Source organism: Mercurialis annua, linkage group LG4 (assembly GCF_937616625.2).
Source record: "Mercurialis annua linkage group LG4, ddMerAnnu1.2, whole genome shotgun sequence".
NCBI classification, from domain to species: domain Eukaryota; kingdom Viridiplantae; phylum Streptophyta; class Magnoliopsida; order Malpighiales; family Euphorbiaceae; genus Mercurialis; species Mercurialis annua.
The window spans coordinates 20,431,547-20,459,478 of NC_065573.1; the positions used below are offsets into that span (position 1 = coordinate 20,431,547).

Here is a 27,932-nt window from a genome sequence, read left to right on the forward strand (position 1 = left end):
AGCTACCCATTCGGGGTAGTGGACTTCTCGTATGAATCCTGCTTTCTCCAGTTTTTCTACTTCTTCAGCGATTATTTTCTGTTTTTCTTCCGAGAACTTCCTTTTCTTTTGCTTCACTGGGTTCGCCGCTTCTGCTACATTTAGATCATGAGTAATGACCTGGGGGTCTATTCCGACTATTTCTGATGCGTTAGCAGCGAAGGTTTTGACGTTGTTTTTCAGCATGGCTGTGATTTCGCTTTCGATCTTTGGGTTCATGTTTGCGCCGAGATTTACTCTTTTCTCCTTGTCGAGTTGGAGTTTCTTTGTTTCGCCTTCGGGTGCTGTTTCTTTTTCTTCGATGTCGTGATTAAGGATTTCTTCTATTGCCATTGCTTCGCCTGATTCTCTTATTGCTTGTTCGTAGCACTTTTTCGCCTCGGCTCGGTTCCCTTGTATCGTGATAATTCCTTGTTTCGTCGGTATCTTCATGGTTAGCGCCTTTATGCTCGTCACGGCGGCTGAGTCGTGGAGGAAAGGTCTCCCCAGTATCGCGTTGTACGGCAGGTCGATTTCTACGACGCTAAACCGTGTAGGTAATTCCTCGCTTTTCCTTGTCCTTCCTAGCTTGACGTCGAGAGTAGTTGTTCCATTGGGCTTAATTGGCAAGCCCCCAAATCCTACCACAGGCGTGGCATTTCTCTTTAGTTCCGCTAGGTCTCCTCCTAGGCTTTCGTAGGCCTTTTTTGTTATCAGGTTTATTGCGCTTCCTTCATCGATTAGGATTCTCTCAACGTTCCAGTGTTCGATGATCATGGCCACTACCAGAGCTTCGTTGTGCTCTTCGGCTATTCTCCCGAAGTCCTCTCCGTCAAAAACCACTGGAGGAGGAGTTGAGAGTTCTGTTGCTTTTCGTTTTCTCCGTGTCGTTTGATCCTTCAGGTTTACTCTTTCAGAAGTCATCTTCTTCAATGAGATTTGTTTTTGAGTTCAGAAAAGCTCCTTCTTTTGAAGTTTAGTTAAGCTTTTCCCACAGACGGCGCCAATTGATGGAGTCTGCCTTCTGAACCGGTGAGTGAACCTGCAAAACAGGGTAGAAGCTAACCGGACGGTGGTTGTCCGATTAACTCTCCGATGCTAAAGTCAGTTTAGAGCTTTGAGCAGCGTTTTGAGTATATGAATGTAATTGTGATTCTAGGCATACCTCGTGCTCCTTTTATAGTAGTCGAATATACCTAGTAGAGTTGTATTAGGCAGGTGAATCCTACTTTGTAGGGATTCGGCCGTATCTTAAGGATTCTTCTGATTTGTCGAGATCTACCTTAATCTGATAAGAGTCCTATTTAGGAACGTCTTCCTAAATAGTCTTATCTTCCTAAAGTAGAGCTTATCCTTCCATATGTAGTGTTTGTGTCCAAATAGGACAAGATTTCCATATTCAGTCGTTTACCCGAATCCCGGACCTGACGCGCTCTTGGCGGATCATGTGGGATTCGGTCTTTATTAGTATATTACCGAATCTTAGAGATTCGGTATCTCCTTCATATCTTTCCGTCTTCAGGGGGAGTCCGGTGTCGCCTGAGAGTGGATCTCCTGCAACTCGGCTCCATTATACTTACAGTAGGATTCGGTATCCATCAGTTATGAACAGTTATATCAATAAAGTTGTTCATCAGTACCTTAGTAGATAAAGATAAATTTCAAAGCAACATTCATTTTTAATAACTATTTTATGTGGTTAGTGTTATTTATATTATTTTAAATTTTATTATTTATTATAGTATTTATTAGTTTTCAGTTATAACATCACTTGAATTTAACAACATAATTATTGAAGGTGATTCCTTAAATAGGCTAATAATCACCTACGGACCCTGACTTTAGGGGTGTCTTACGCTAAACCCTCTGATCTAAAAAATCCTGCCGTAAACTCCCTAAACTTTACCTAATGATCAGCTAAACCCCTTTTACCTTAAAACCGCCCCAAAAAAACCCCAAGCCCTTTATTTTTTCAAAAAAACTTAAAATACCCCTAAGGTCAATAACAAAAACCAAACCAACCTAATCTAACCAAATCTAAAGTCAAAATTTAATCAAATCAGACATAAACCATCCAAATCATACTTAAATCACCAATCAACTCAATTATATTAAACCATCCAACCGAAAACTTCCACCCGCCGCCGCCGGTTTTTTCTGGCCACCACCGTCCATTGCCGCTAAAAAAATTATCCAAATAAAAACTCATTTAATTTTAAAAATAAGCAAACAATTATTTTTAATTTAAATAAAAAAATAATTTTTTTTAAACTAATTTAAACCCACCGTGGTGAGTCTGCTCACCGGAGAGCAAACCCACCTGCAGCAGACCCACCGGCCGGTGGGTCTGCTTTCCGGTGAGCAGACCCACCGGCCGGTGGGTCTGCTTTCCGGTGAGCAGACCCACCGCGGTTGGTCTGCTCACCGGATTGAAATAAATTTTTTTTATTTTTTATTTAAATTAAAAATAATTATTTATTTAATTTTTAAATAAACTTAGGTTTGATTAGATTTGTTTGGTTTGATTTGATTGGATTGGATTGGTTTTAAGTGTGGTTAGATTGAAGTTGTCTGGTTTGTTTGTATTTATTTACATATTTGAAGGGTATTTTGGTCAATTTATGCGAAAAGGGGTTTAGCTAATTATTGGGTAAAGTTTTGGGAGTTTACGGCAAGTTTTTTTAGATCAGGAGGTTTAGCGTAAGGTACCCCTAAAGTCAGGGTCCGTCAGTGATTATTAGCCCCTTAAATATGATCTCTGCAGCACAAACCAAGAAGGAGATACCGGCAACAATAGAAATCATAATTTTTGATACCCTTCGCTTATCATCGTCGTTTATCTCTTGCGATTTTTTCACATGTTAAGCGAATGTGTAATTGGATGTCCCATGAAGTGGCTAATAAGTCCTTATATCCTTCTTTTTAGGGGTTATTCAATAAATTCTGTTAATTGCAGCAACTACTGCTGAAAAATATTATATACTTCTATTTTTTCAAATCAATATAATCAATATTTTGAACAGAAAAATTCTATTTTAGTTGTTCTAAATTATAGACTAATTTTCCTACATAAATATTTCTAATTTAGTTAGTAGCATTCAACTAAACTAAATTGATCGTAAATTAATACTCCTTCTATCTCGAAAAGATAATTATATCTTGTCTCCAGTGGCGGATGCAAGTGTTAAAGGATGGGGTCCCTAGACCCCACCTTTTTTTGAGAAAACAAAAACTACCTATATGTATATATTGAAATTCCACTAAGCTAATTTAATAGATCCATAATTATTGATTAAATAAGATTTTTAGATTATTAAATTACAATTTATTTTCTAGTTCATTTGTGCATTATATATTTAATATACTTTTTTTTAACAATATAACAATAAAAATCCTAAATTTTTGCATGTTTGAAACCAAAACTATAAATTTTACGTTTAAAATTGAATGGTCATTGTACAACTATAAAATATAAATTAAACTTGAAATTTGAAACAAAAATTGTCAAGTACAAATAAAAGTTTTAAGAAATTAAAGTTAAAATATTAAGATACACGTATTTCTTACATATATTATTAAGTATTACTAGAATAATTCAAATAATATTTTTAAATTACTTATCAAAACATAATATTTTTACAATTTTTTTTAATTTATTAAAATAAAATGCTCTGAATTACGTTTAGATGTCGTTCTTGATTTGGTAATTATGAGATGTGTTTTAAATATGTTTCAAATCGATTATGATAACAAGATTGATAAAGAGTTATTTTACAAAATAAAATGACCAATGACTAAAATATTATTTAATGGCATAGTATATTTAATCTCGTGAATAATAATCATATATTATCAAAAAATGACAATTCTTTAACAATAATTATTAAAGTTTCATTTTTTTATTTTTTTTATTTGATATGACTTAAATTTCTCTTATATAAATGGACCCCACCATCCGAGATTTCTGGATCTGCCACTGCTTGTCCCATAAAGATAAAAAGGATATAAAGATAAAAAGGATAGAATTAGTTAATATAAAATTATTAGAATATCTCTGAAATTTTATCATATCAATATTAAATATACATCTTAAAATTTAAAAATTATATTAGAAAATATTTATGTAGTGCTTATTATGACATAAAAAAAATCTAGATGAATTGTAAATAAGTATCATAATTAATTTAGTTAATCTAGTATAGGGGTTTTGATTTTTGTAAATCCTTAATTCATATGATAGTTTATTCCAAAATAAATAGAAGAGCAATTTAGGAATGTTATCATAAATTAGTTATAATCAACTAACATCTTACTCTTATAAAACAAAATATAATTTTATTTTTATTTTTACGGCATATAAAAATACTTAAAATCATGTTATATGCATTTCAAGAGTCATTTTGGATCATCTATCTAATAAATGTACAATGAAATACGGAATGCAAATAACATTTTTAACAAGTATTATAGCATCCCCAATTAACTTCCTAAAAAAGTCAAACTCTTTAAATTAAAGAGTGTAACAATAAAATACAAATTTAATGGATTAGCTGTTAAATTAGAAAAGAAAGTGAGTTAAATTCTCTACATGTGGAAGGCCAATTTTCACTCTCTATTCTATATTTCATCAATCATATTTAAATTTTAAGTTAAACCAAATATATCAAAAAAAAAGTTAAATCAAATATTTTTTTAAAAATATTTTTTTACTAATTTAATATAAAAATATAAATAAATAAAATATTATTTAATTAATATTTATAGAAAAAAGTAAAATAAAGAGTCAAAAATTAGAGAATTTATTAGAGTAAAATTATATAAAAAAATATTTAAATTTAAACTGCTTTTTATTTGAGAGAAGATATTCTTTATTATAAAAGATACCATTGAGAATGTTCTTAGTGTAACTTTAACTAAAACTTTGATTTTTAATATCTATATGTAAACTGAATAAATATATCAATTTAGGATGGAATATTTAGAAAGTAGTTAAATAACTGTAAGATTTAATTTTTTCAACAAAGGTTCATTTTGTCCCCTGAACTTCACATCAAAAACCAATTAAAGCCAGATTTATATTTGAATAAAAAACATCTTTAGTTTAACATTTTATCATATTTTATCCATTCGGTTTCAAATTGACTAATAATTTTTGAACAAAGGGTTAACGCGCCCCCTAAACTTGTGACACGGGGTCATCTAACCCAATTTATACTTTTTTGAGCAACTAACCCCAAAACACTTTATTTTTGGGTCAAATAACCCATAATTTATATTTTTTATTTCAAAAAATAGATTTAGGATAATTATATCGCAACAATTAGGGAAGTATCTAATTACTTTTTTGCATCCCTCACCTCCGATTTGTATTTTACGCGTTTTAAAAATACAATTATGGGGTTATTTGACCCAAAAATGAAGAGTTTTAGGGTTAGTTGCTCAAAAAAGTATAAACTGGGTTAGATGACCCCGTGTTACAAATTTAGGGGGCGCGTTGACCCTTTGTTCTTTTTTGCCATCTCGACTCTAATTTGTAAATTACGCTCCAATCATTTTATATCATCTCATCCGAAGGGATAAAACATCCATTATACCAACTTCAGAGTGTTTTTTACTCAAAATCATGAACTTGATCTTTTATGTCAAGTTCATAGCACAAAAATGAATCTTTGTAAGAAAAACAACGGTCAAATTTCTGTTAAGACTACTGTAAGTTTGTTCCAGGGAGTTGATCGTTTTTTGTATAATAGCATTAATCACAAAATCTGATAAAAAAAATTCTAGGATTCTAATGAACTTTGAGACAATAACTTTTTGTCACATACAAACTGTTACTACTCCTCATTCATTCAATTATAATCTCTTTTATATATTTTGCCATTTTGGCTACAACTAATACTTATAAAACATAGCTAGTAAAAGAACATGTCTGAAAAATCGAACTAAACTGAATAATCGAATCAAACCAACAAATTCAAATTGATTCAGCTTATTTGAAATTACAAAAGAATTAACTGAACCAAACCAAGAGTGAACTAAAAAACCAAAACAAACAAACTAGAAAAATCAACTAAACTGACAGATTTAACCCTTGTCTATATGCCTAGTCACATTTCTGTTTCTATAACCCTTGTTTGGTGTAGCCCTTGTCTGGTCTCTCAAACTTGAGAGCAAGGGAATAAGCAGAAGTGCAAAATAAACCACCTCTTAAGCACTTGAAATTAGCAGTTGAAAGGAACAAGTGTAGTGATCTCCCAAAATGCAGCATGATTAGTTCCAGGAACAATATCCATGCCAACATCTACAATTGTTTGTTCTATCATTGTACAGATCGGGGCGTGTTATTGGAAATAGAAGCCAAAGGAACATTGCAGCTCCAGCAACAAATGCCAAGCTTATCATCCCTGAAATAATAACATGTAAGGTGAAATTCGAAGATAATGAAATGGTTGCAAATAAATTCCACGATATAATGAACTTATTGTAAAACAAGTTTGAGGGCTTCGGTAACAGAAGAGCATAGCTTAAACATAAAAACCAAAGAACCATTGTGCAAAAGCAGAAAGCTGGATCAAATGTAAGGTTAGATATATGTATCCATATGCCTCTTGTACAAGGATCGACAGCTCAAATTTTACAAAGTTCTATAAATTAACCTTTACTCCCAATGTAACCAAACCTACCTCAAATCCTATATAAACGAGCCATAACTGATAGAGAAGTTAGTTGTTAGTAATTTTACAAAGTATATGTTTTATTTGACAATTTGGACCATGAAGATTAAAAATGAAAAATCTAGCCCATGGCTAATAAGCCATATACTTAACTCCTTATGTACCATAATACCATTAAGTTGATTGAGTTGTAATAAGCCATATACTTAACTCCTTATGTACCTTAATACCATTAAGTTGATTAGGTTGTAATAAGTACCTTCCATGATCTCTTTCTGTAATAAGTACCTTCCTTGTATACCTTATTAAGTACCTCCTCTTTCCCAATCTAATTAACAAGATTCTCTGAACCTTGTTTAAGATAATTTAATAGATAAAGTATAAGTTTACTTTCATACCCTTTTGTTCCATTAAAGACATTACATTTCACTAAAAAATATTCCCTCAAGAGATATTTAATTGAAGAGGTTAAGAATCTATGTCAAAAAATCAGTTCAAACTTCAAACACATTTGTACTGGCAATACCTGATCTCCTTGCAAACATCACAGGCAATCCCATAATGTTGCAAAATACATGAGCTGCTAATGGAGCTAGTAGATGTCCTGTAAAGATTGTAGGATTCATAGAAAAATAAGGAAATAAATGAGAAAGAAAATCAGCCAACAAAAACCTATCAACTGTTACATTGACTATATGAGCACCTCAAACACGCAGATAGACATTAACCCCAAAATTAGTCTCAACTTCTAGCTTAAATTTGTCGCTAATTGAAACTAAGAGTGAAATCCTTATGGACTATATGTCAGCAGAAGCTACAGTTCACAAGCAAAACTACAAGAATGTAATTTTGAAGTGAAGTGACTGAACAGTACTCAAATTTCATTTTGCAGGTTATTGATTCTTCTTGATTCCTGGTAAATAAAGAGGCTATCTAAATACCCTCAAGTGTTCTCATGTTCGAGAATGAAGGAAAAAAAAACCAAGATCGCTGGAGCAAGTCATGTAGTGCTAATCTATAGCTTTAATCTATAGCTTGCAACTGTCAAGGAAATCTTGTAATTAGAATCTTTGGCTAGAAAACCTTCATAGCGTTTGTGGATCCAAATCTCAGAGAAATAAAGCATACTATGTTGTCAAGCAAATTAATAAAAATAAAAAAAATTATACAGTGAAAATATAAATGGGCTGATAACATTTTTAAATAACCAAAGGTCCAATGCAACGTTTTGGGTGCCAATTTCATTGCAACAAGCTTTATAAGAATGTCAATCTACAAAAAACCTCTTTGACAGCAGAAAATGACTTAAAGTTAATAGACATCTAGTAAAGAAAATGTGCTACTACTATTATTTACAGGCAATGACGTACCTGTTCGAATGTAAAGAAAAGAAGCATAGGAACCAAAAATCACAGTATAGCCAAGCTGCAGACCTGAAAATTATATATAAAATCCATCCACCAATCAGATATTAACAACTAGAAATAGACTTTAATCTATTATTTTATTCTCAAAAATGCATCAATAATTTGGAATTTTGGATTATCAATATATTGTTATAGAGTAAAAAGAGAAGCCAATAGTCAAAACAACTCATTTAACTAGAGAAATAGCAAAAAAGAGAGGAATGGTATTCATCCCAAATAAACAAAGAGCATAAGAATTGAAATATACCAACAACCATGGTGGCCTTAAGTAAGCTGTTATGCCTGATATAGATCTCCATCCAATGATTCAAATGTGCTGCCAATAATGATTACACCCATAAGAATGCTTTAAATAGAAATTTACCATTGAATATGGACTACAATTAGCTATGTAACCAGAAGCTGAAACCAAAATTCTCAAATTCGGATCTAGATGCGAGAATTACAATACATGCAGTCGTGCACCAAGTAAAGAAACCGAAATCATTTTCCAATGGACCACTTCCATACAGAAACATAAGTCCACTTATAGAAGATATTTTACAATAGACATGTGATCACTAATTCTATCGTTTTATAGAGAAAAGATGGACGGAGGAGGCAATGCAACAACTTAAAACACATGCATCTACGGGTATGCACTAGCTTACCCAAGCTGAAAAGAACAGGACAGAGAAAAATGATGCTGGAGATCTTGAATCCTCCACATAGAAGTAGAGGTATCATACATGCTCTAAACACCAATTCCTCTGTGAATGGAGCCTGTGCAGCAGAATCAAAGAGAAGGTTTCCTATCAAATACTAACTTGTAACTGAACAAAGCACATCAAATATGTAAAATTCATTGGCTCATTGCATGAAATAACAAAAACAATGATATTTATATATATAAATTACATGTTCAAGAATTAACAGCAGAAAAGTAACTAATAATATATCCCTCTCATGCACACAACTGTGAAAGTTGAGACAAATATCTAAAGCATTTAAATAGTGTTTCATAAAATTAAAAACTGGAAAATGATAAGGATACCAACCACCACATAATTACGCCAAGCCAAAACATCAGAAGCAATGGAAGAGATCCCGGCAGTGAAATTCTGCAGGAGATTATTAAAACAGCCAGCTGCAAGGCTTCTGCCTTCACTCACATGCTCCTTCCACGAATCCACCAATAAAAACAGCTTGAGGGCAAAAGATCCAGCATACATTAACGAAGTCAAGAAAAGAGGAAAGACCACAGCTTGCCACTGTTTCACACACAAAAATGCATTTCAAGAATGCAAATTTTTCAATCAGTCACCCCCTTTTCCAATCTGCAAACCATACAAGAATATAAAAGCACCAATTACAATATGAAAAAGTACATTATGGTCCAATGTGGTCATAATATGGTCTGATTAAGATAAAAAAAAACACAATGTATAATCAGGATACTCACAAAATGGTCCAACCGGATGCCGTAAACGAACAAATAAGACATCTCCCTGCTTGTTATCTGCATCAATGAGCACAGTCATGGTAAGGTCAGTTCAGTTCAGTTCAAAATCAACTTCACAAAAACAGATAGAGTGAAGAGAATGGAAGCTTACTGGTAGAATAAAGGCGCATAAAATAAGAGAAACAACAGAAGAAATGGAGGCGCAGATGAAGCGGCGGATCATGAATTGTTTGAGAGAGTTGGGAGGAGGGAGGCGTAAGATCAAAGTTGGAGCGTAGAGAATCGCCACGTAAAAGAAAGTCATGGCGGCACAAGCCATCGCCGCTACCTGTTTTTCCATGCCTGAGCCGGTTTCTTGCTCCATTGGCTCTTCTGGATTCCGTAGCCCTAGAAGATTGACAGTCGGAGTAGCGGTTGCGTTTCGCGGTGGCTGCGCCGTTTCTATGTCTGTTTTGGAGGTGTTTTTTGTTGTTTGACTACGGTGGTTTCATAGGGTTGACTGGAGATTCCTTTCTTAATTGAGAGGTTTTATTTTCTCAGAATAATTATAAATTAGAATAAAGGTCATATATGTCCCTAACGTGATCATCTATGTCCTTATGGTTTGAAAAGCTGCATATATGCCCCTAATATTTTTAAATGGACTCATTTAGACCGTCACATTTAACAGAGTTAGGGACATGTATGACCTTTTTCCAAAAAATGTTAGTGGACTAAATGAGCTCATTTAAAAATAGGGAAAAGGTACAAAAATGACCCTAATGTTTATCCTGTGTCTCACAAAACCCCCTAATGTTTTTTGAGTCTCAAAAATGACCCTAACGTAACAAAAACGGAACAAATACACCCTTTCTCTAACGGCAGTGTGTTTCAGTGTTAACTTTGCTGATTTGGAAGAAAACTTGAATCCATGTGGCATTTACTTTTGCCAACTACCCATCCCAATAACATTTAACCAAATTAAAACCTTGAATCCAAAATTTTGAAACAAAAATCAAGAAAATGTTCAACGATGAACGGGTCGGAGATTATCAAGAAAGAGAATAATAATAGCTACATAAATTTTAAGAAACATTCTTCAATAGCTAGCTCTATGATACATTGATAATGGGTTCATAAATTATCAAGAAACTAACTAAGAAACCCGTTACTCCATATATTGGCCCGACAATTGGCGAATTAACCAAATCCAAATAGGGTCAGAGAGCAATTCAGGCAGCACGCCACCGACAACCCGTAAATCTCCGGTGAAGACTGCTATGAGTTCTTTAACCAACTTCCAATTTAGAACACCAAGACAGAGAAATAGAGAAAATATACCACATCATGTTACAGAATCGGAGCTCGGACTGGGTCCATCGGCGTCAGAGCTAGCCGCCGCGATGATAAGGAACAAACATCTTATAGAAGAGATAGAGAGTGAAATAATGGGTTTTTTTGGAGCTTGGAAAGTACTCTGGAAGGTCTGCAATCAAAGTTAGAAAGGTGGAGACTTGAGCTACCATCCGCCTGTATATGACCGTAGTGAATAATCAAACTTATCCGATGAGCAGTGTCGTCGTCGACCGGAAAGCCGAAAATATTCATAACAGAAACCGTAGTGATGGAGACGGTGCATTTTCTTGCTTTGGAACTTTTTGTGGTCTTGAATGTTCCACTTCAATTTCAACCAAAAAAAGTAAAGAATCCAGCATGTTGAATGTTTCAATTGTTTTGGTCCTTAGTTAATTTGTTGTTTCCTTTTATAATGAATGATGCATAAGGGCAATTTTTTGGCGGCAGATAATGTGAGATGGTTGATTTTTGCTCTTTTGATTTCCCGGCCAGTAGCCTTGAAGATTTGCAGCCGCATGAAACAGTACTGTTTCTTCTTCTTGTCTGGTTTTCAAGACAGAATTTCTGAGCCTTCTATGTCCACATCCATCTATCTATCTATCTATGGCTGAATGCTTTTATTCACTTTATATTTGATCTCTTAGACCTCTCAACTTCTTCGTTCTTTGATTGAAATCAATTGTTTTGTTTCAAAATTAGGGATTCAGGTTTTAATTTTGTTAGGGATGGGTAGGTGGCAAGAGTAATTGCCACATGGAATAATTTTTTTCCCAGATCAGCAAAGTTAACGTTGAAATACACCCCCGTTAAATGGGGGGTTTATTTGTTCCGTTTTTGTAACGTTAGGGTTATTTTTGAGACTTGAAAAACATTAGTGGGCTATGTGAGACACAGGATAAACATTAGGGTCATTTTTGTACCTTCTCCCTTAAAAATATTAGGGGCATATATGCACCTTTTCAAACCATGAGAAGTAGGGGTGTGCAAAAACCGACCGAAACCGAAAAACCGAACCGAACCGAAAATACAGGTTCGGTTCGGTTTTAGGAATTTTCGGTTCGAATTCGGTTTTGGATTTGAAAAGTTCGGATAAACCGAACCGACCGAATTTTTATTATATATTTTTGACATTTAAATATTATTACATTCATTTGCTTTGGCATAGTGGTAACAGGTGTAATGAAAGTTGACAATGGCAGTGGTTCGATTCCCTCTATTTCTTTTCTCTTGTTTTTATCTTTGAAAAAAAGAAAAATGAAGTTGCAAGGCATAAGACTCGAACCTGGGACAGGGAAAGCATATGCAGCGCGTTAATCCACCAAGCTAGACTGTATAACCGAAGTACTTTAACAAATTTGATATATATTGGTTACCGACCGAACCGAACCGAAATATATTCATTATTTCGGTTCGGTTTGGTTTTCAATCCATCAAAAAACCGATCGGTTCTTATATTTTGGTCGGTTTGAAAACCGAACCGACCGATGCACACCCCTAATGAGAAGATATATGATCTTGAGTCCAAACGTTAGGGGCATATATGACCCTTTTCTCTTATGAATTTGTTTAAAAATAATAATTTAATATTTAAATAGATAAAAATAAAAAGATTGTATTTCTAACAGGCTATTTTAAAATAGCAAAATATAAAGTATAACTTCATTGGATAAATGATCATTTTATCGCATTAAATTGTATTTTAAAAAACAAATAGGCTTGTACTTATTATGAGTCATTTTCTTGTAACTCATGAGATAGGGTTTTATTTGAGCCGGAAGCGTTAAGATAAGTTTTGTATGACATATCTGAAAATTGACATAAACAATGCATATGATAAAGTTCGTTAAACCTTATCAAAGTTATGTTGATTAGATAAGGATTTAATGACCACTAGGTGAAGCTTATTTTGAGTTGTATATCATCTGTGTGGTATACCAGTATTAGCGATTACTTTGATATGGATTTGATTTTGCCGAATTGTGGTTTGAGATAAGGGGATCCATATCATCGTATTTTGTCCATCATTTGTACTGAAGAACTTAGCCTAGCCTAATGCTAGTTCTAGCCGAAAGTTTGGGGCGGCTGCATGTTATTGCAGTTTATCATGGTGCGCCGGGTATTAGCTTTTTTTTTTCTCGAATGATTATTTTTCATTTTTAAAAGCATCAGTTGAGAAAATGGTTTTCTAGAAGGATATATTAGATAAATATGAAGAGTTGTACTATCAGAAGCTGAATTTTCAAAAATCAAACATCATGTTTAGCAGAAATGTGAATGAAATAAACATTTATGGTAATGGTTGAATGTGTCTATATCCAAAAACTAATGCAACTATTTGGCTTCCTTTTTTTATTGGAAAAACAAAAATATCATTTTAGTTTTATTAAAAAGAGAGTGTGGCACAAAATTAAAAGATGGAGCTCGAAAGTTTTTTCTAGGAAGGTAAAGAATAAAATAAAAACTGTAATACCCCAAAATAATTAATTAGCTAATTGGACCACGTGTCCAATTTTGATTCGCCAGAGTGGCAATATTAGAAGAATTTCTGAAAAGATAAAGTAAATAAGTTTCAAGTAGGTCGGTTTTCGGAAATTAATTATGCGGAAATCAAGGTTATATTTCAATTCTAAAGTAAAATTAGAATTAAAAGGAAAAATGTTAAGAAAAGCCCAGAATAAAGTGCAGGGACCAAAGTGGTAATTTAGCCACTTTATGTCGAAAATGGAAATTTATAAATTTTGACGGGAAAAATATTAATATTGGGATTCGTATTGTTTATCGGATATAAATAATACTTATAAGTCATAATAAAAGAGTTTATCGATTTAGGTATGGACTAAATCGTACGAAAGAAAAGTTTGAAAGATAATTGGTAACAAATGAAGAAATTAGGGGTTAAATTAACAAATTAGCCAAGTGATATATAAATGAGAAGATATGAATAAGAAGAATCAGAAGGAGAAGTGAAGAACGATCCAGAACGTCAAAAACCCTTCGATCAAGTTCGGTTGCTCGCCGTTTCTCCGTTCGGCGTCCGTTTCGGACGATTTTCGCGGCGATCTCTTCGGAATTGAAAGCTCCATCTTTTCCGGGCATCAAATCAAGGTAAGAGATCGATATATGGTGCGAAAACAGTAGGTTTTGGGGCTGTTTCTTTTTAAGATTTGAGATTAAGCTTAAAATTGTTGGTTTTGATGTTTTTGGATTGTAGAATGATAGAATAAGTGTTTAAATGAAGTGGGTATGTATTGGTGTGAGTTTAGGGAGTTTTAGAGCCCCGGAAATGGTCCGGAAGTGCCGGAAAAACGCTGCACACGTCGGTGCACGACGTGCTGCACTTCAGCACGTCGTGCAGGCGCACGACGTGCACCACAAGGGTGCACGACGTGCACCAAAGGGGTGCACGACGTGCACCATGAAGGGCACGAAGTGCCCTTCACAAAAATTGAAGGGCACGACGTGCCAAGGTGACACGACGTGCCCTAACTCGACCCGGATCTCCGTGGGACTTCCGGGAGTGAAAAAGGACCTCCGATAGCTTGATTTGAGTGTGAAACTCAGTGAAATGTTTTGAAATAGATATAAAACATTATATAAATGAACATTAACATAATAAATAGTCAAGATAAGTTCATCGATTAAGTAAGAATCCGATCAAGAAGTTATCAAAATTGAGAGAAACGAATACGAAACGAAATGGGTGATAACTTAAATCTATAACCTAGGGTTTTAGGTTTTTAAGGTTCACGTTTATGTATTAAACGTGTATTTGATCTATATGTATCAGACGTGTCAGCAAACGGTGGAGTCAGCCGACGTGGTCTAGCACGGGCATATTATCATATTGACTTCGTTATTGATTGGATAGCGGTCACTGTGAGTTGTACTTTTACTTTCATGTATTATATATATTAAAATTATTTTATGAAAATATATATATATATATTGTTTTCATGCATCGCATTATATACAATTGATTGGATGTTATATGTTTATTTAATTTCTATATGCGAGAACTAGTATGCGATCCGAAGAAACTAGCTACCTATTGGGTGTCAATAGGCTGTGTGATCACCAGTATCGAATCAGTCTAGTATGTTTGCATTGAGAAATGACTTGACACAGCTGGGAGCTGATGATGATTATGAAATTTACGATTGGGTATATGATTTTGATACGAGAGTGAACTCGGCTACGGTGTAGCCTGGAAGTCCCCGTATCTAGTGGCTGGGCCACCAGCGAGTTGGACTCGCAATTGATATTTACGATTGGGTTGAATGATATATGATTATTCGAGAGATGTGTCGCATGCTAGGATATTAGTTTCACACGGATCAAATACATGTTTATATGTTTTATATTAATATTTTCTTGAGATGCGATGCTATGTTTTTATATTAATACTGTTAGTAAATGTCAACTCACTCAGTATTTCCCCAAATACTGACCCCTCACCTTTGATGTCTTTCAGGTGCTTAGCTTGTGGACTTAGCTAGAGGCCAATTTTGTAGTCCAGAAGTCAGCTGTATATGTTAGTTTCTGACTTCTGTGAGTGCTGCAGTAGTGGTCCTGTGTCGATAGTATAATAGCCTAGACAACAGTTCATTTTGATTGTATATATTAACTGCTGTTATTGTTTTATATGCATTTTGATAGGCTACGTGTTTAGTATATGATCCACGGCCCCAGGTGCCGGTGAGATGTTTGAAACACTAACTGATGTATATAGTACCGCGAGGCCAGTTCGTACAGGGTACGGTAACTAGAGCCCGCGAGATTTTGATACAGTTAGTGTAAATGTATAATTATATGTACATTTGCTTTCGTTGTTTGATATTGTTTATTTTATATTATATTTGCGAAAAATAAATTGTGATTTTAGGCTTGCTACGGGTTCCGGAGCTACCACTCCCGTTCCCTAGCTCCGGTTGCGGCTCAATAGTTTTGGGTCGTGACAAAAACGTAGTCTAATTAGTGCCCAATTATGTGATAAACATATTTTTAATTCCAGCAAAATTATGTGATGAATTAGAACGGATAATTAATTTTTTTTGGTGAAGTAGAGGCCAAGTTAAGAAGCAAGAAATTCAATAGGAAAAATGAGAAAATTTTTGTAATGTAAAAAAATTGAGTGTGTAGGTTTTAAAAAGATTATAGAGTTTAATGTTGCTATGCTGGCTAGAGGAGCATGAAAATTTGTTAATTTGATGATCAAAGTATTCAAAGCTCAAAGCAAAATCGAGTTCGAACTCAAGCTTTGTATGACGTAATACGTTTTTGAACTCATATTGTTATAAATATGAAGATGAGGGTCCATGGGAATGGAAAAAACACGAAGACCCAACTAATGTTTAGTGATAATTCTAGAGATGTAATAACTTTCCAAGACTAAAGTTTTAGTATATATATTAACTTGATTTGCATACTAGCTCATATATTTGAACTTAAAACGGTTATAATGATATTTTTATAAATGTTTTCATATTACAAACTTCAATAATGTATTTCACGTTTGTGTGTATTACAAATTGAATTGAAATTTAAAAACTCGAAGAACATTGCAAACCTGCTCAGTTTATGCTACTCCTTGTGAGTATCCTTCATGATGTATCTAGGAACATTTGAGGGGCTAGTCTCGTAGCCGGTTGTCTGATTCTTCTTGAAATGTAAAGAGGAAGATGGATCTTGGACTTGAGATCGGGTTCACTTCGATGCTAAAGTCAGTAAGGGCATACTCGTATATGAGTTATCTTAATTTAACACTAATTAAATACAATTAAAAACCTATTTAACACTAATTACGGCTAATTAAATCGAAACCTAATCCCATCGGAAGTAACCACTTTCGCCAGCGCTCTATCAACCACCGCCTCCTACCTTTTCCTCAAGCGAGGACCTGCTGCTTATCGCCTGAGGAGCAGATGTGCTCCTCCAAAACGAGGAGCAGATGTGCTCCTCCAAAACGAGGAGCTGTTGCTCCTTGTTTTAGAGGAGCAACGAGGAGTAGCAGCTCTTCGTCTTAAAATCCTGTGGATGGAGGAGGATGGTGGGTGGAGGATGAACTATGGTCGGAAAAAGAAGAAAAAAAGAAGAAAGAAAAAAGAAGAAAAAGAGAAAAAAGATCCTTAAATTTTTATTAAAAATTAAAGTAATTAGTAAATTTTTAAGAGGGGTAATGTCATAAAAATTCACAAACTTTACACATTTTCTCAATTTAATCATTCTCATAAGAACACGCAAACTTTTCTTTTTACACGGTGCTGACGTGACATTCATTCATTGGTGCAATTTGTTGAGGTATAAGTCATCTTAACCAATGAATAACAGACACGTCAGCACCGTGTATGAATTTGAAAAAAAAATGAAAGTTAGTGTATTTTTATGAGAAGTTTTAAAGAACGTGATCAAATTGAGAAGACGTGTAAGACATTAACCTTTTTTAAAATTATAAAGATATAATTGAAATTTTGAAAATTATTAAGGATCAATTTAATAGTCAAATAAAATATCAAGAAATTTTTTCAAACTTTTTTTATTTTTTTACGGAGAATGTAATTCACTTGTTCGACCCGTAACTTAACAAAATCGATCAAATTCACCCTTCCGACATAAAAAAAGAGAGTGGATTATCTAATTATAAAAAGTTAATCCTAATCAATGGTAATTTGATACTAATTAAATATAATTAAAATCCTAATTAATAATTAAAATCCTAATTAAATCTAATTAAAATCCTAATTAAATCTAATTAAACAAAACCTAAACCTTAATTAGAAACCTATTTTCTGTAATTAACCACCAGTGCCGGTCCTCTACCTTCACCACCACTGTCGTCGGTCCTCTACCACCACCACCGACGGTCCTCTATCTCCACCACCACCAACGGTCCTCCACCACCGCCGCCGGTCGTTTGAGAAGGGGTTGTTCTCAGACAAGAATAAACAGACCCGATGTTCTCGTCTGAGAACAGCCCCTCTGTTCTCAGAAGAGAACGAAGGTAGCGACAGTGGTGGGACACCAGTGATGGCGGAAGAATCCGGTGAAAGGGAAGAAAAAAATAAAAAAAAAGAAAGTAGAAAATGGAAAATTCAGTGGAAGGAGGGAAGAAGAAGGAAAAAACAGAATTTCGATTCTTAAATTTTTATATAAAAATAAATTGATTTTTAAAGCTTTATAATATAAGAGGTAAAATTGAAATTTAAAAATCATTAAGTATTAAACTAGAAACTAAAAATAATATTTAGTATTATTTTGAACTTTTTATCATTTAAAACCGGAGAGTGTGTTTCACTCTGTAGAGAAGGTGCGATGTGTCTGTTTTTGCCAAATTTGGGAATTCGTTTGTTTAAAAACACTCCAAAATGATTCATTTGATATTTCGTGCCAAGTTGAGGGGGTGAATTGATCCTTTGTTCAATGAGTATAATAGAGTAATTTCGTAAAGAGGGCAAAATGGTTATTTGTGAAGCCCAGAACATGACGAAATCGTCAGCCGGCGAATCCCTCGCGGTAAAAACATATGAGCAACACCGACCAATACATAGGAGAAGTCAAAAATACCCTCAACGATGCTATTATATTACAACTTCTTTTTGAACAATTCCTCTCTCACTGCTATTTACACACTTCTGACACTTTCATTATTTTCCATTTCCCCAATCTCCAAAACCCTCATCTTCGCCGATGACAAAGGAATTCGCCGTGCCGCCAGTAATATTTCCCTCAGGCGGAAACCCCAGCGTCGCCGGAGCCTCCAACATGCAACAACGCCGCGTTCCAACGGCGCCTTTTCAACCTCCACGTCCATTAAATTCCGGCATCCCATTCATGTCATTCGACATGGGCTCCGCCGCTACCACCACCGCGCCTTTCGGAGCCGGACCAATAGGTGGTTCGACCGGATCATCCGCCGGAGCAAATTTCGACGACGAAGAGCCACTCCTCGATGAACTCGGCATCCATCCAGATCAAATCTGGAGAAAAACGAAATCGATTTTGAATCCGTTCCGGGTCAACCCAAATGTACACAAAGATTCGGATCTATCCGGCCCGATATTTCTCTACCTATCTCTCTGCTTATTTCAATTACTCGCCGGGAAAATTCAATTTGGCGTGATATTGGGATGGATAGTCGTATCGTCGATATTTCTGTACATTGTATTCAATATGTTAGCCGGCCGGAACGGGAATCTCGATCTCCACACGTGTACGAGTGTGATTGGCTACTGTCTACTACCGGTGGTTATGTTATCGGCGATTTCGTTATTTTTACCAAATGGAGGAGCTATAAGGTTTATGGTGGCAGGTATGTTTGTGATATGGGCGACTAGGGTTTGTACCAATCTTATGGTATCAGTGGCTGATGGCGGCGAGGAACATCGCGGATTGATTTCCTACGCGTGTTTCTTGATTTACACTTTGTTTTCTTTGCTTGTTATATTTTAGTTACAATCATTAATGGATAATGCGAATTGGTATTTGAAATTTGAATTTTTTTGTTTGGTTTGTAGTTTATAAAAAGTTTGGTAGTTTGATTTATAAATGTTGACATTGGTTAGATGTTGGGCTAATTGGATTTGTAGAAATGATGGTTACATGTAAATTGACGTGTTAATGTGTTTAGATGATTTGCAATTTCGTTATTTTGTGTGCATGAATTATTCTGTGAGGGTTTGGATTTAAGATAATTTAGTAGCTTCACTTGAACTAGACCAAGTTAGTAAACTGATTGGGTAGATTTCATCGACAGAACTGTTCTTGCGTCTTTGATATACAAGACCACACTAGTGTCTTATTATTGATATAATCTTGCTGCAGGACAGTGTGCTTGGTTGTGTAAGATTTATGAAATTATCGTCATTTGTGGTTTTGATGGAAAGACTGCATTAAGCGAAATACTATAACCAGAGCATTGACCATGCATATAATTTCCTTTGGTAAATATACTTTGTTATAAAGATGGGTCAAATATACGTATAGCTAATCTGTTTTTGGCTAAGTTGGTTCTTTACCCATAGCTTTATTTTTATGAATCAGATTACTTTTTGGCGTCTCATGTGGCCTAATTTGTAAATAACATATGCTCCTGATGTATAAAGTACTTAACTTGAAATTAATTAGCTTCATGGACTGTGTTTATGAGTAAGAATGAATATCACTTATACTTACCAAAAGTTGTAAAGTTTTGATGGAACTGTAAGGTGGTATACCTCCTTTGCATTTAGTATTTAGAAGGAAATGAATGGGTTAACTGAGTACATTTTAGCATATGTAATGTCTTTCTTCCTTCACCTTGTTCAAACTTCCTTACTCATTTATGCTTTATTGATTCATGGACTAGATCAACTAAATTTTGATTAGAGTATTTGAACATAATCTTGTTTCATAAGTACTTTACATAGCTTACATTTAAGGTTCTGTTATAAAGATTAGTTTAGACATATTTGCCTGGATGGCTTGTTTCAGTTTAAATTTTTAAGATCTCAATCATCTTAATTTTAACTGCAGTAGAACATTCATTTTATGTTCTTCATTATTTTGCGGATGTTGCTGACTGTTCTACATCCTAATGGAGTTGCTGTTATTAGCATAGGACTTGTGTTTGCTTCTTTAGTTGCTATAATGTTTAGGCATATCTTTGAGCGATGCTTGTAAAATACATTTTGGTGGAAGTATAATATAGATTTCTGCAGTAATTCTTTCGTGCACCTTGAGATTCTGAGTGTTATCAAGAGGTATTGAGAAAGACTGTCTTGAGTATTTTTGTTCATGTCCAATTATAGAGCAATCGATCCTTAAGTATTTATTTGATACCTTGAAACTTGGAGGCCAGGAATCCTAATATGGGGATTTGTGTGGATTATGTTTGAAGTGCCTAATGTAGAATGTCATGTGCCAAATTCTTTAGGGGCATTCTGCAGGTTCCATAGACCTGCTTGTATCTATAATTGATGTTTTGACTTGTGTTTTTATGGTTTAGATGGCCAGTTGGGTCATTGTATGATTGTGTGTATTGCCTTGCCTTGTGATTTATTTTGTTCCTTTTTTGTTAGCTGTAAGGAGTTTTATTGAATTATTTTAGTGGCAGAAAGTGTTTAAATGGTAATTGTTTTTCTTGGTAATTGGGAATCATGAAATTGTTTGGGCAATTTTATACTCTCTAGTAGGAGTTTATTCAACTCGAGTATTAAAATTGAACTCGATTCTACTCTAAGTGGAGGAACTCGCGAGTTGGCTTGACTCCGTTTTAGCTTTAGTATGAAAGTAATCTATCTCCTCTCATCCGGTGGTGGTTGCACCTTTGTTTAAACCGATAAATATGGGCAAGGCGGTGAGGAGTCTTCTGCGAGCAAGTAGGTCTTGCAAGTAAATGAGCAACCTGTTTATTTTCTGCAACTCTAACATGGCGGAATTTGCGTTTATATTTTCACCTTTCAGCCTGATCAAAGCATTATTTCTGTTGTATTGAGAATCAAGTTGTGGCAATCTATCCTTGCTTATTGGGATCTACAAGTCTTAAAAAGTTTGAGGCTTTGAGCTTTATTATTGTTTCGATCTGGAAAAATCTTGAACATCCTCGATTAACAGAAATTATGAATACAATTTGACTATTTTATTTTACCAAATAAATTTGATTAATTTTTAGTAACTTTCAATTAAAGTTTGATAAAAAAAATCTTAAGATTCCTTGATTAGGTGCGATACTCTTTATGCTATCAGCAGTCTAAGTCCTCGGTCAGCTCTTTAGTCTCTAGACTATCGGTAAAGGAAATAAATTTGTTAAAAGATAACTTCTTACATAGATTAAGTTCCAGGGCGGCCTTAAATGAAATGAAGTCAACGAATTTTTTGTTTTATTAATTAGAAAAATAAAGAGAAGAGGCCTAAGCGATTAAAAACATATAAATTATTTATTAACGACAACAACAATTATTAAAGGGTTCAATATATATATATATATATAAGTAATTTTTTTGAAAAACTATGATTTATATATATACACACTACATTTTTAAGAATTCCATATAAATACGAGGCCTTTTGAAAGTCAAGGCCCTAGGCATAGGCCTTAGTTGTCTACGTCTAAGGCCGGGTTGTCGGGTTCATACAAGATATACGAACTTAGCAAATTAAATATTAAAAAAACTCCAGTTATAATTGTAAGGTAAACAACCATTGAAACTCCAAGTTATGTTGGTTGGTGAAAAGACTTTACATGAGAATTAGCTATATAATTAATTATGATTCAAACTCGAGTTTAGTTGAGTTAGCTAGTAATAATGTTACTATAATGGCCAAACTGCCTAATTGTCTTGTGTTCTGTTGAGTTAGTTAGGTCTGCTTCTGTTGACCTTTTTTTGGATGGTTCAGGTTGTAGAAACTAGAAATATCAGTAGCTAACCGGTTAAAATAATTCTACAGTTATCAAACTGTAATAATTTTTTTAAAGAATGATAAACAATTTTAAACTTTTTTTATTTCGATAATCAAATGTTTAATTTTCCCGCAACGACATATAAATAAATAAATAATTTTCGATATATTTCTATTAATTACTCGGGTGAAAATATTTTTTATCATCATTTGAAATCTTAAAATATCCTGATTGCATATTTGTTGAAGACAGTTCTACTTACCATTCTAGCTCCCCCACTTCTCCTATATATATAGGATAATTAACACAAAGGTACGACCAAAAAAACTGCAATTAATGGCTTCTGCGATCGCTAAAGAATCCGCACAAGTTGGAGTAGATATCGTTGAAGACGACGACGAGCTGTTCGAAATCGACATCGAGGCGCTTAAAAACATACCTCCTCCTCATTACTGGGAAAGCTACATTACAGAAGCAACAAACAGTGCACTTCTGGCTAATTGTTTGTTGCCAATTGCAGAGGTTTCAAGTGCAGTTCCAACTCCATCTACTCTCTGCACTGCTCTGTCTCTCGCAGAACAGCTTATGTTCTTCAATTTTCGTACTTCTACTCCTTATCAATATTCTTTCATACACATGGATAACAAAAATGTTACTACATAGTATATATTATACATATGTTTGTATTCACATAAATTAATTGTTTTCTTTTTTTGGTGTATGAGGATAATTAGTTGTGCGATATTTATATATTAAATCCTTCTAAAATAAGCTTTACATGCAAATTTGTGTTCTTTCATTTGTTGATTATATTATATGGTACTAAGGAAATTTTCAGTGACAATATTGATAATAGCATTTGATGGGTGTCGAAATCAACGAAAATACATTTCTACTATATAAATAAAAATAAAGTGTAAAAAATGATAAATAGCGTCGAATCAACAGAGATCGATAAATTTTATTTGTTTTATAAAATTAAGGGGGAAATTAAATTTAGAATTAATTTAATAAATAATCAATAAAAAGTAATATATTAAGAAAAACAATGATCCAACAATGCTCCAATTTAAAATAAAATCAATAAAAAATAATAATATTAACTTACAAGAGGTTGATTTTGTAGGGTTAATTAAGAGCACATAATGATTAGGAGTTTACAAGCTTACTCCAAAACTATAGCAAAGTTAAAATTGAAAAGATGAATGTTTATTATTTCAAGGATGTAAATTATTAACCTTGAAACAATGCAAATTGGTGTATATTTATACCCAATGCAAAAGCCAAGTAAAGCAAAAACAAACAAAACAAACTTTTTCTAGCAGATAGAGTGTTGTGCTCGTGACACTCTCTATGGCGCACGCGACCTTGCAAGATGACAAATTCTTCCAGCCCGTGACACTCTCTATAGCGCACGTGACCTTGCAAGATGGCAGATTCTTCCAGCGGCTCTTACCACATGTCATCACTCTATTAGGGCTTTCAAAATATATATGTTAGATCTTCAATGGTCATGATTATCGCGCTCGTGAGCCGAATTGTCGTGCCCGTGATCTTCAAACCAAAGTTAGGGTTTTGACTACTATAACTGTCACGTTCGTGAGGCTTGCATGTCAAGCCCGCGAACAACAAGTTGCATCCGAAATTGGCACATATGTGACATGAACAACCTGAATTAACATAAATTTTGGATCAAAAAATATTATGCTGTAATTTTAGCCTAAACCGGTTCATAAACCGATTCGCCTATAACGGCTAGCACACCGTCCTTATCTGATTATCTACAAACAATTTGACTTATGAGTGATTCAATAGCGACGTCGTTCCAAATTACAAACATTGTAATACATGTTGTGTCTAAATTGCTACTTAATCAAAACATCAAAACAAAATCTCTTTTTGCAATGTCATGAATTTATCAAAATCTGACTATGAACAAACAAACTCTTTATTTAAAGAACTCTTAAAAGCAATTATTAGATGCAAATTACTTATAGAGTATCAAAAAAGAGTATAAAGTGATTATATCAATTATTCATCTTATATAGGCTATATAAATTCTTAAGTGTTATATTTAAAAAAATAATCATATCTTTCTTCTTTGTTATTTAAAGTGACATATGCATCTCCATCACAAAATTTTCCTTAAAATTACATACCCAAGTTTGTCTTCAAGTAACAAATTTTGACACTTCAAAATTGGTGATTTCTCTATCTCCAACACAACTTCTTTATGTCATAATTTCTCTTTCAAATTGCAAAATTCTTCAAATAATATTTTTGCTATAGTAATCATAATACATATTAAATCTGAAAATCAAATTGGCTTTAATAGCAATTGTTGTAAAATTTAAACCAATTGTTGAAAATATATATGTTACCAATTGTTGTGATCAGTTCGTGGCCGAATTGGTAAGCTATTTGGTTATGGATTTGACAAACGAACAACAATATAGTAAAATAAATAAACAACACAAGAGATTTATATGGTTCGCCATTAAAGCGTACATCCACGGACGAAGGAATCGAGTCATCCATTAATCATCAAAATGAGTACAAAATTGGTGGAGAATTACTAAACTGAGAACATCTCTAATAAATATGCACTTAACAGAAAAACCCACAACGTGTTTAATTTTCATTTTTAACTTTACCATTATTTTAAATATAACATTTTTACGCTAAAAAATACTTATATATCCTTCATATTTAATATGTAGTATAAATAAATCCTTAATATTTTAAAAAAAATACTAAAAAATTTAAGACTATGTGTTATATACGTAGGACATAATTGAACATTTTTCAAGTGGTAAAACTCCAATTTGAAAAACTAATACAATTGTAATCGAAAATTGGAAAATAAAATAAAGTTGACGATTTTAAAAGTTTAAAATTTAAAATAAAAGTATGAAATAGTAGAATATTTTTAGGTGATTATATTTTTGAAAAAAAAAGGTCAACCAGGTCCTTGAACTTGTGTTTCGAGATCCAATAAATCACTTTCAATTTTTGTGGTTAATTAGATTCTAAAACTTGTATTTTGTGATAAAATAAGTCACGTTTAATCTTTTTAATCATTCAAATCGAAAAACATGTGTCTCGGGGTCAAATAAATCACGCGTTTGAGGTATTACCAATTACAAGTTGCTTGACATAAATTAAGAGAGTTTGAAATCTAATTAACTAAAAAAGTTAAACTGATTTATTTGAGTCGGAAACACAAATTTTAAAATTTAATTAACCAAAAAATTAGAAAAAATTATTTGATCCCGAAACATAAATTTGAGATCTTGGTTGACCCTTTACTAGCTCCTTTATTGTTTTGTTGCTGTATTATAGGTTAATCCTAGTTCACATATATACACTCAAAGGAGACAATAGAATCATACACTTATCTTCCAAAACAAAAAATACAGCTTTATAGTACACAAAACAAAAGTAAGTTGCACAATCAAATCAGACAAAGCAGCAGTAATTAACCGATGTTTTTTCTGTTACCTCTCTTGTTTTGTCCAGAATATATTAGTGGGTTTTAAAGCAGATCAAATTTGTTTATTGAATAATCATAATTAAACCATTAGATTAGCGTCGTCTTGCAGCAGTTTCTCGTTGAGCATTGAAGTAAACAGCAGCAACAGGAAGGCCCAGATCATTTTGCAGAGCAAAATTTCTGGTGTTGAAGTGATCCCTTGAAGAAGGTGGATTCATTATTACTTGTCTTCGTTTTTGCTTGAATAGCACAAATACGTACCTGTGAATTCCTATGTATGGCTTTGGAATTTCATAGCTTACTATTTCCCTTCCTGCCATGTCCAAATATATTCATTTTGTTATACAAAATATGTCTAATATTTAGGTCAAGAAAAAACAAACTGAATTTTTACCAAATGTAGCATCTGTTGTTCCTGGAATGTCCGTCACTATCCTGTAACATATTTCCAATTTAAGGTAATAATGTTAGACCATGCAAACTAACAAATCATTACACACAGTCAATGTGTTAAGTGAGACTCTAATTATAATTTTATTATCTTTAATATTATTCCACTCTAAGGTCACAATCACAATGTAGTTAGATTTGAATCCACAACATATAGAATGATGCAAAATATATGTGAGTATATTTAGCAAAAGTGTACAAGATTTAATGCTATATGATGAGTGTCCATATGCATAAACTTTGTTTGTGAATATGACTGTATATAGCATCTTCAGCAGCATCGTCTCACTCCAAAATCAGTGGAAACTCCTTCAGCTAAAAATGTACAAATTATGCCCTAGCTGTGTTGAAAATCGAACCTACCAACATAATTATATTGTACGAAAACTTGTAAATTTTAGATTTTGATATTTCGTGTTGATTTTTACGGACGATTCCAAAAGTTTATTATGTATTTAATTACAAGCTATTAAAAATAACATTCCGCTATTTCTCGTTTCAGCGTTTTCATTTCAATTATACTACATGGTACACACATATACCAGTGCAAGTGCTCCTTTAAGTAAGGATCACTAGGGCCAGGAAAATCTGGGTCCGTCATGACCTGACATTAAAGAGAATGGCATAGTATGAGAAGAAGCATAAAATTTAATAAAATTTGAAGTAAAATAAGGTGAGAAAATAGATATACCAGTGTAAAGAAAGATCTCAAATCAGCACCTTGAACCTCAACTTTAGGTTTGTGAGAAATAATGGAAGGAAGAAGCTCATAGCCATTGAAAACTCTTTTATTTGAGTATTTGATAGACATGGAAATTGCAGGTATAAAAGAATCAAGAACATCTCCTATCACTCTCCCAACTATTAGTGGTTCCACAGTTCTTGCCATAAGGAGAGACCAACAAGATAAAGAGAAAAAAGAGGATATGAATTTGCTACTTGTATCTTACATTTAGGCTCATTTTTATAGTCTCTTCAGAATAGTACTTTCTTGTTAATTTATAGTTTGGATATAACTATCTCTTTAGTCATCAATCATTATTCTCTTCTCTCGTCTCGCTTAATTTATTTATTTCGTTTAGCCATTCAGTCCTTTTTTGTTACATGAAGTTGCCAGTTCGACCGCCATTCTCTCAGGCCGTGACTTGTTGTTTAAAAGATGCATAATAATACTAGTTAATTTCCGTTAACTCCCGCTAACAATTAATACATAATATATATATATCGCTGATAAAGAAAAACAATACATAAAAGTAAAAATTACTATAGTAATGTTCGTGAGACAGAAGTTGAGTCCATCACTCACTATTAGAAAACGTAATTTTAGCGACGGATACATTTCCGTCGCTAAATATATAATTAGCAACGGATTTGTCCCTTTTTAAATTATTGACAAAATTTGTCGGCAAGCAAGGCACTAAGTTGGCGCCAACAACTACCGACATATTTTAGCGTTAGATTTGTCGCGGAGTGAGGCGCCAAATTGTTTTACTGAAAAACAGCGACAAACACTAAGGATTAGCTAATTAACGACAAATTTTAGTGTCCGTGGCGAATTAGTGACGAGTTTTACCGTCACTAATTAGCGACGAGTTTTACGTACCATCGCTAATTAGCGACGATCCGTCGCTAAAAATGATTATTTTAAAAAATAATTATTAAAAATTAAAAAATATTAATTTTGAAAAATATTAATTATTTTAGATATAATAATTATTTA

General features: G+C 33.6%; 3 protein-coding genes across 3 annotated transcripts; 1 reads left to right on the forward strand and 2 right to left on the reverse strand.

The window, feature by feature from the left end:
* Positions 1 to 5,948: 5,948 nt before the first annotated feature.
* On the reverse strand, positions 5,949 to 10,088 carry LOC126679479 (CAAX prenyl protease 2). Its single transcript, XM_050374519.2, has 8 exons — positions 9,712 to 10,088; positions 9,561 to 9,617; positions 9,157 to 9,369; positions 8,770 to 8,881; positions 8,367 to 8,435; positions 8,063 to 8,125; positions 7,219 to 7,296; positions 5,949 to 6,422 (listed from the first exon to the last, which is right to left on the reverse strand). Exons 1-8 carry the CDS (start codon positions 9,922 to 9,924, stop codon positions 6,289 to 6,291), a joined length of 939 nt encoding a protein of 312 aa, XP_050230476.1. The 5' UTR covers positions 9,925 to 10,088; the 3' UTR covers positions 5,949 to 6,288.
* Positions 10,089 to 18,491: 8,403 nt separating this feature from the next.
* On the forward strand, positions 18,492 to 19,452 carry LOC126679447 (uncharacterized). The gene has a single exon (XM_050374482.2). The coding sequence runs from the start codon at positions 18,579 to 18,581 to the stop codon at positions 19,338 to 19,340; it is 762 nt and encodes a 253-aa protein (XP_050230439.1). The 5' UTR covers positions 18,492 to 18,578; the 3' UTR covers positions 19,341 to 19,452.
* Positions 19,453 to 25,664: 6,212 nt separating this feature from the next.
* On the reverse strand, positions 25,665 to 27,149 carry LOC126678728 (protein TERMINAL FLOWER 1-like). The gene is made up of 4 exons (XM_050373627.2): positions 26,904 to 27,149; positions 26,755 to 26,816; positions 26,157 to 26,197; positions 25,665 to 26,075 (listed from the first exon to the last, which is right to left on the reverse strand). The coding sequence occupies exons 1-4, from the start codon at positions 27,099 to 27,101 to the stop codon at positions 25,855 to 25,857; spliced, it is 522 nt and encodes a 173-aa protein (XP_050229584.1). The 5' UTR covers positions 27,102 to 27,149; the 3' UTR covers positions 25,665 to 25,854.
* Positions 27,150 to 27,932: the final 783 nt, after the last annotated feature.

What these genes read in the sequence shown, in the direction of transcription:
- LOC126679447 (XM_050374482.2), top strand. Translation starts at nt 18,579, where the DNA reads ATGACAAAGGAATTCGCCGTGCCGCCAGTAATATTTCCCTCAGGCGGA.
- LOC126679479 (XM_050374519.2), bottom strand. Translation starts at nt 9,924, where the DNA reads ATGGAGCAAGAAACCGGCTCAGGCATGGAAAAACAGGTAGCGGCGATG. An exon ending in TATGCGCCTTTATTCTACCA is followed by an intron (nt 9,618 to 9,711) that starts GTAAGCTTCCAT and finishes TCATTGATGCAG; the next exon opens with ATAACAAGCAGGGAGATGTC. An exon ending in TAAGGCCACCATGGTTGTTG is followed by an intron (nt 8,126 to 8,366) that starts GTATATTTCAAT and finishes TATAATTTTCAG; the next exon opens with GTCTGCAGCTTGGCTATACT.
- LOC126678728 (XM_050373627.2), bottom strand. Translation starts at nt 27,101, where the DNA reads ATGGCAAGAACTGTGGAACCACTAATAGTTGGGAGAGTGATAGGAGAT. An exon ending in TTAAAGGAGCACTTGCACTG is followed by an intron (nt 26,198 to 26,754) that starts GTATATGTGTGT and finishes AATATGTTACAG; the next exon opens with GATAGTGACGGACATTCCAG. An exon ending in AACAACAGATGCTACATTTG is followed by an intron (nt 26,076 to 26,156) that starts GTAAAAATTCAG and finishes TGGACATGGCAG; the next exon opens with GAAGGGAAATAGTAAGCTAT.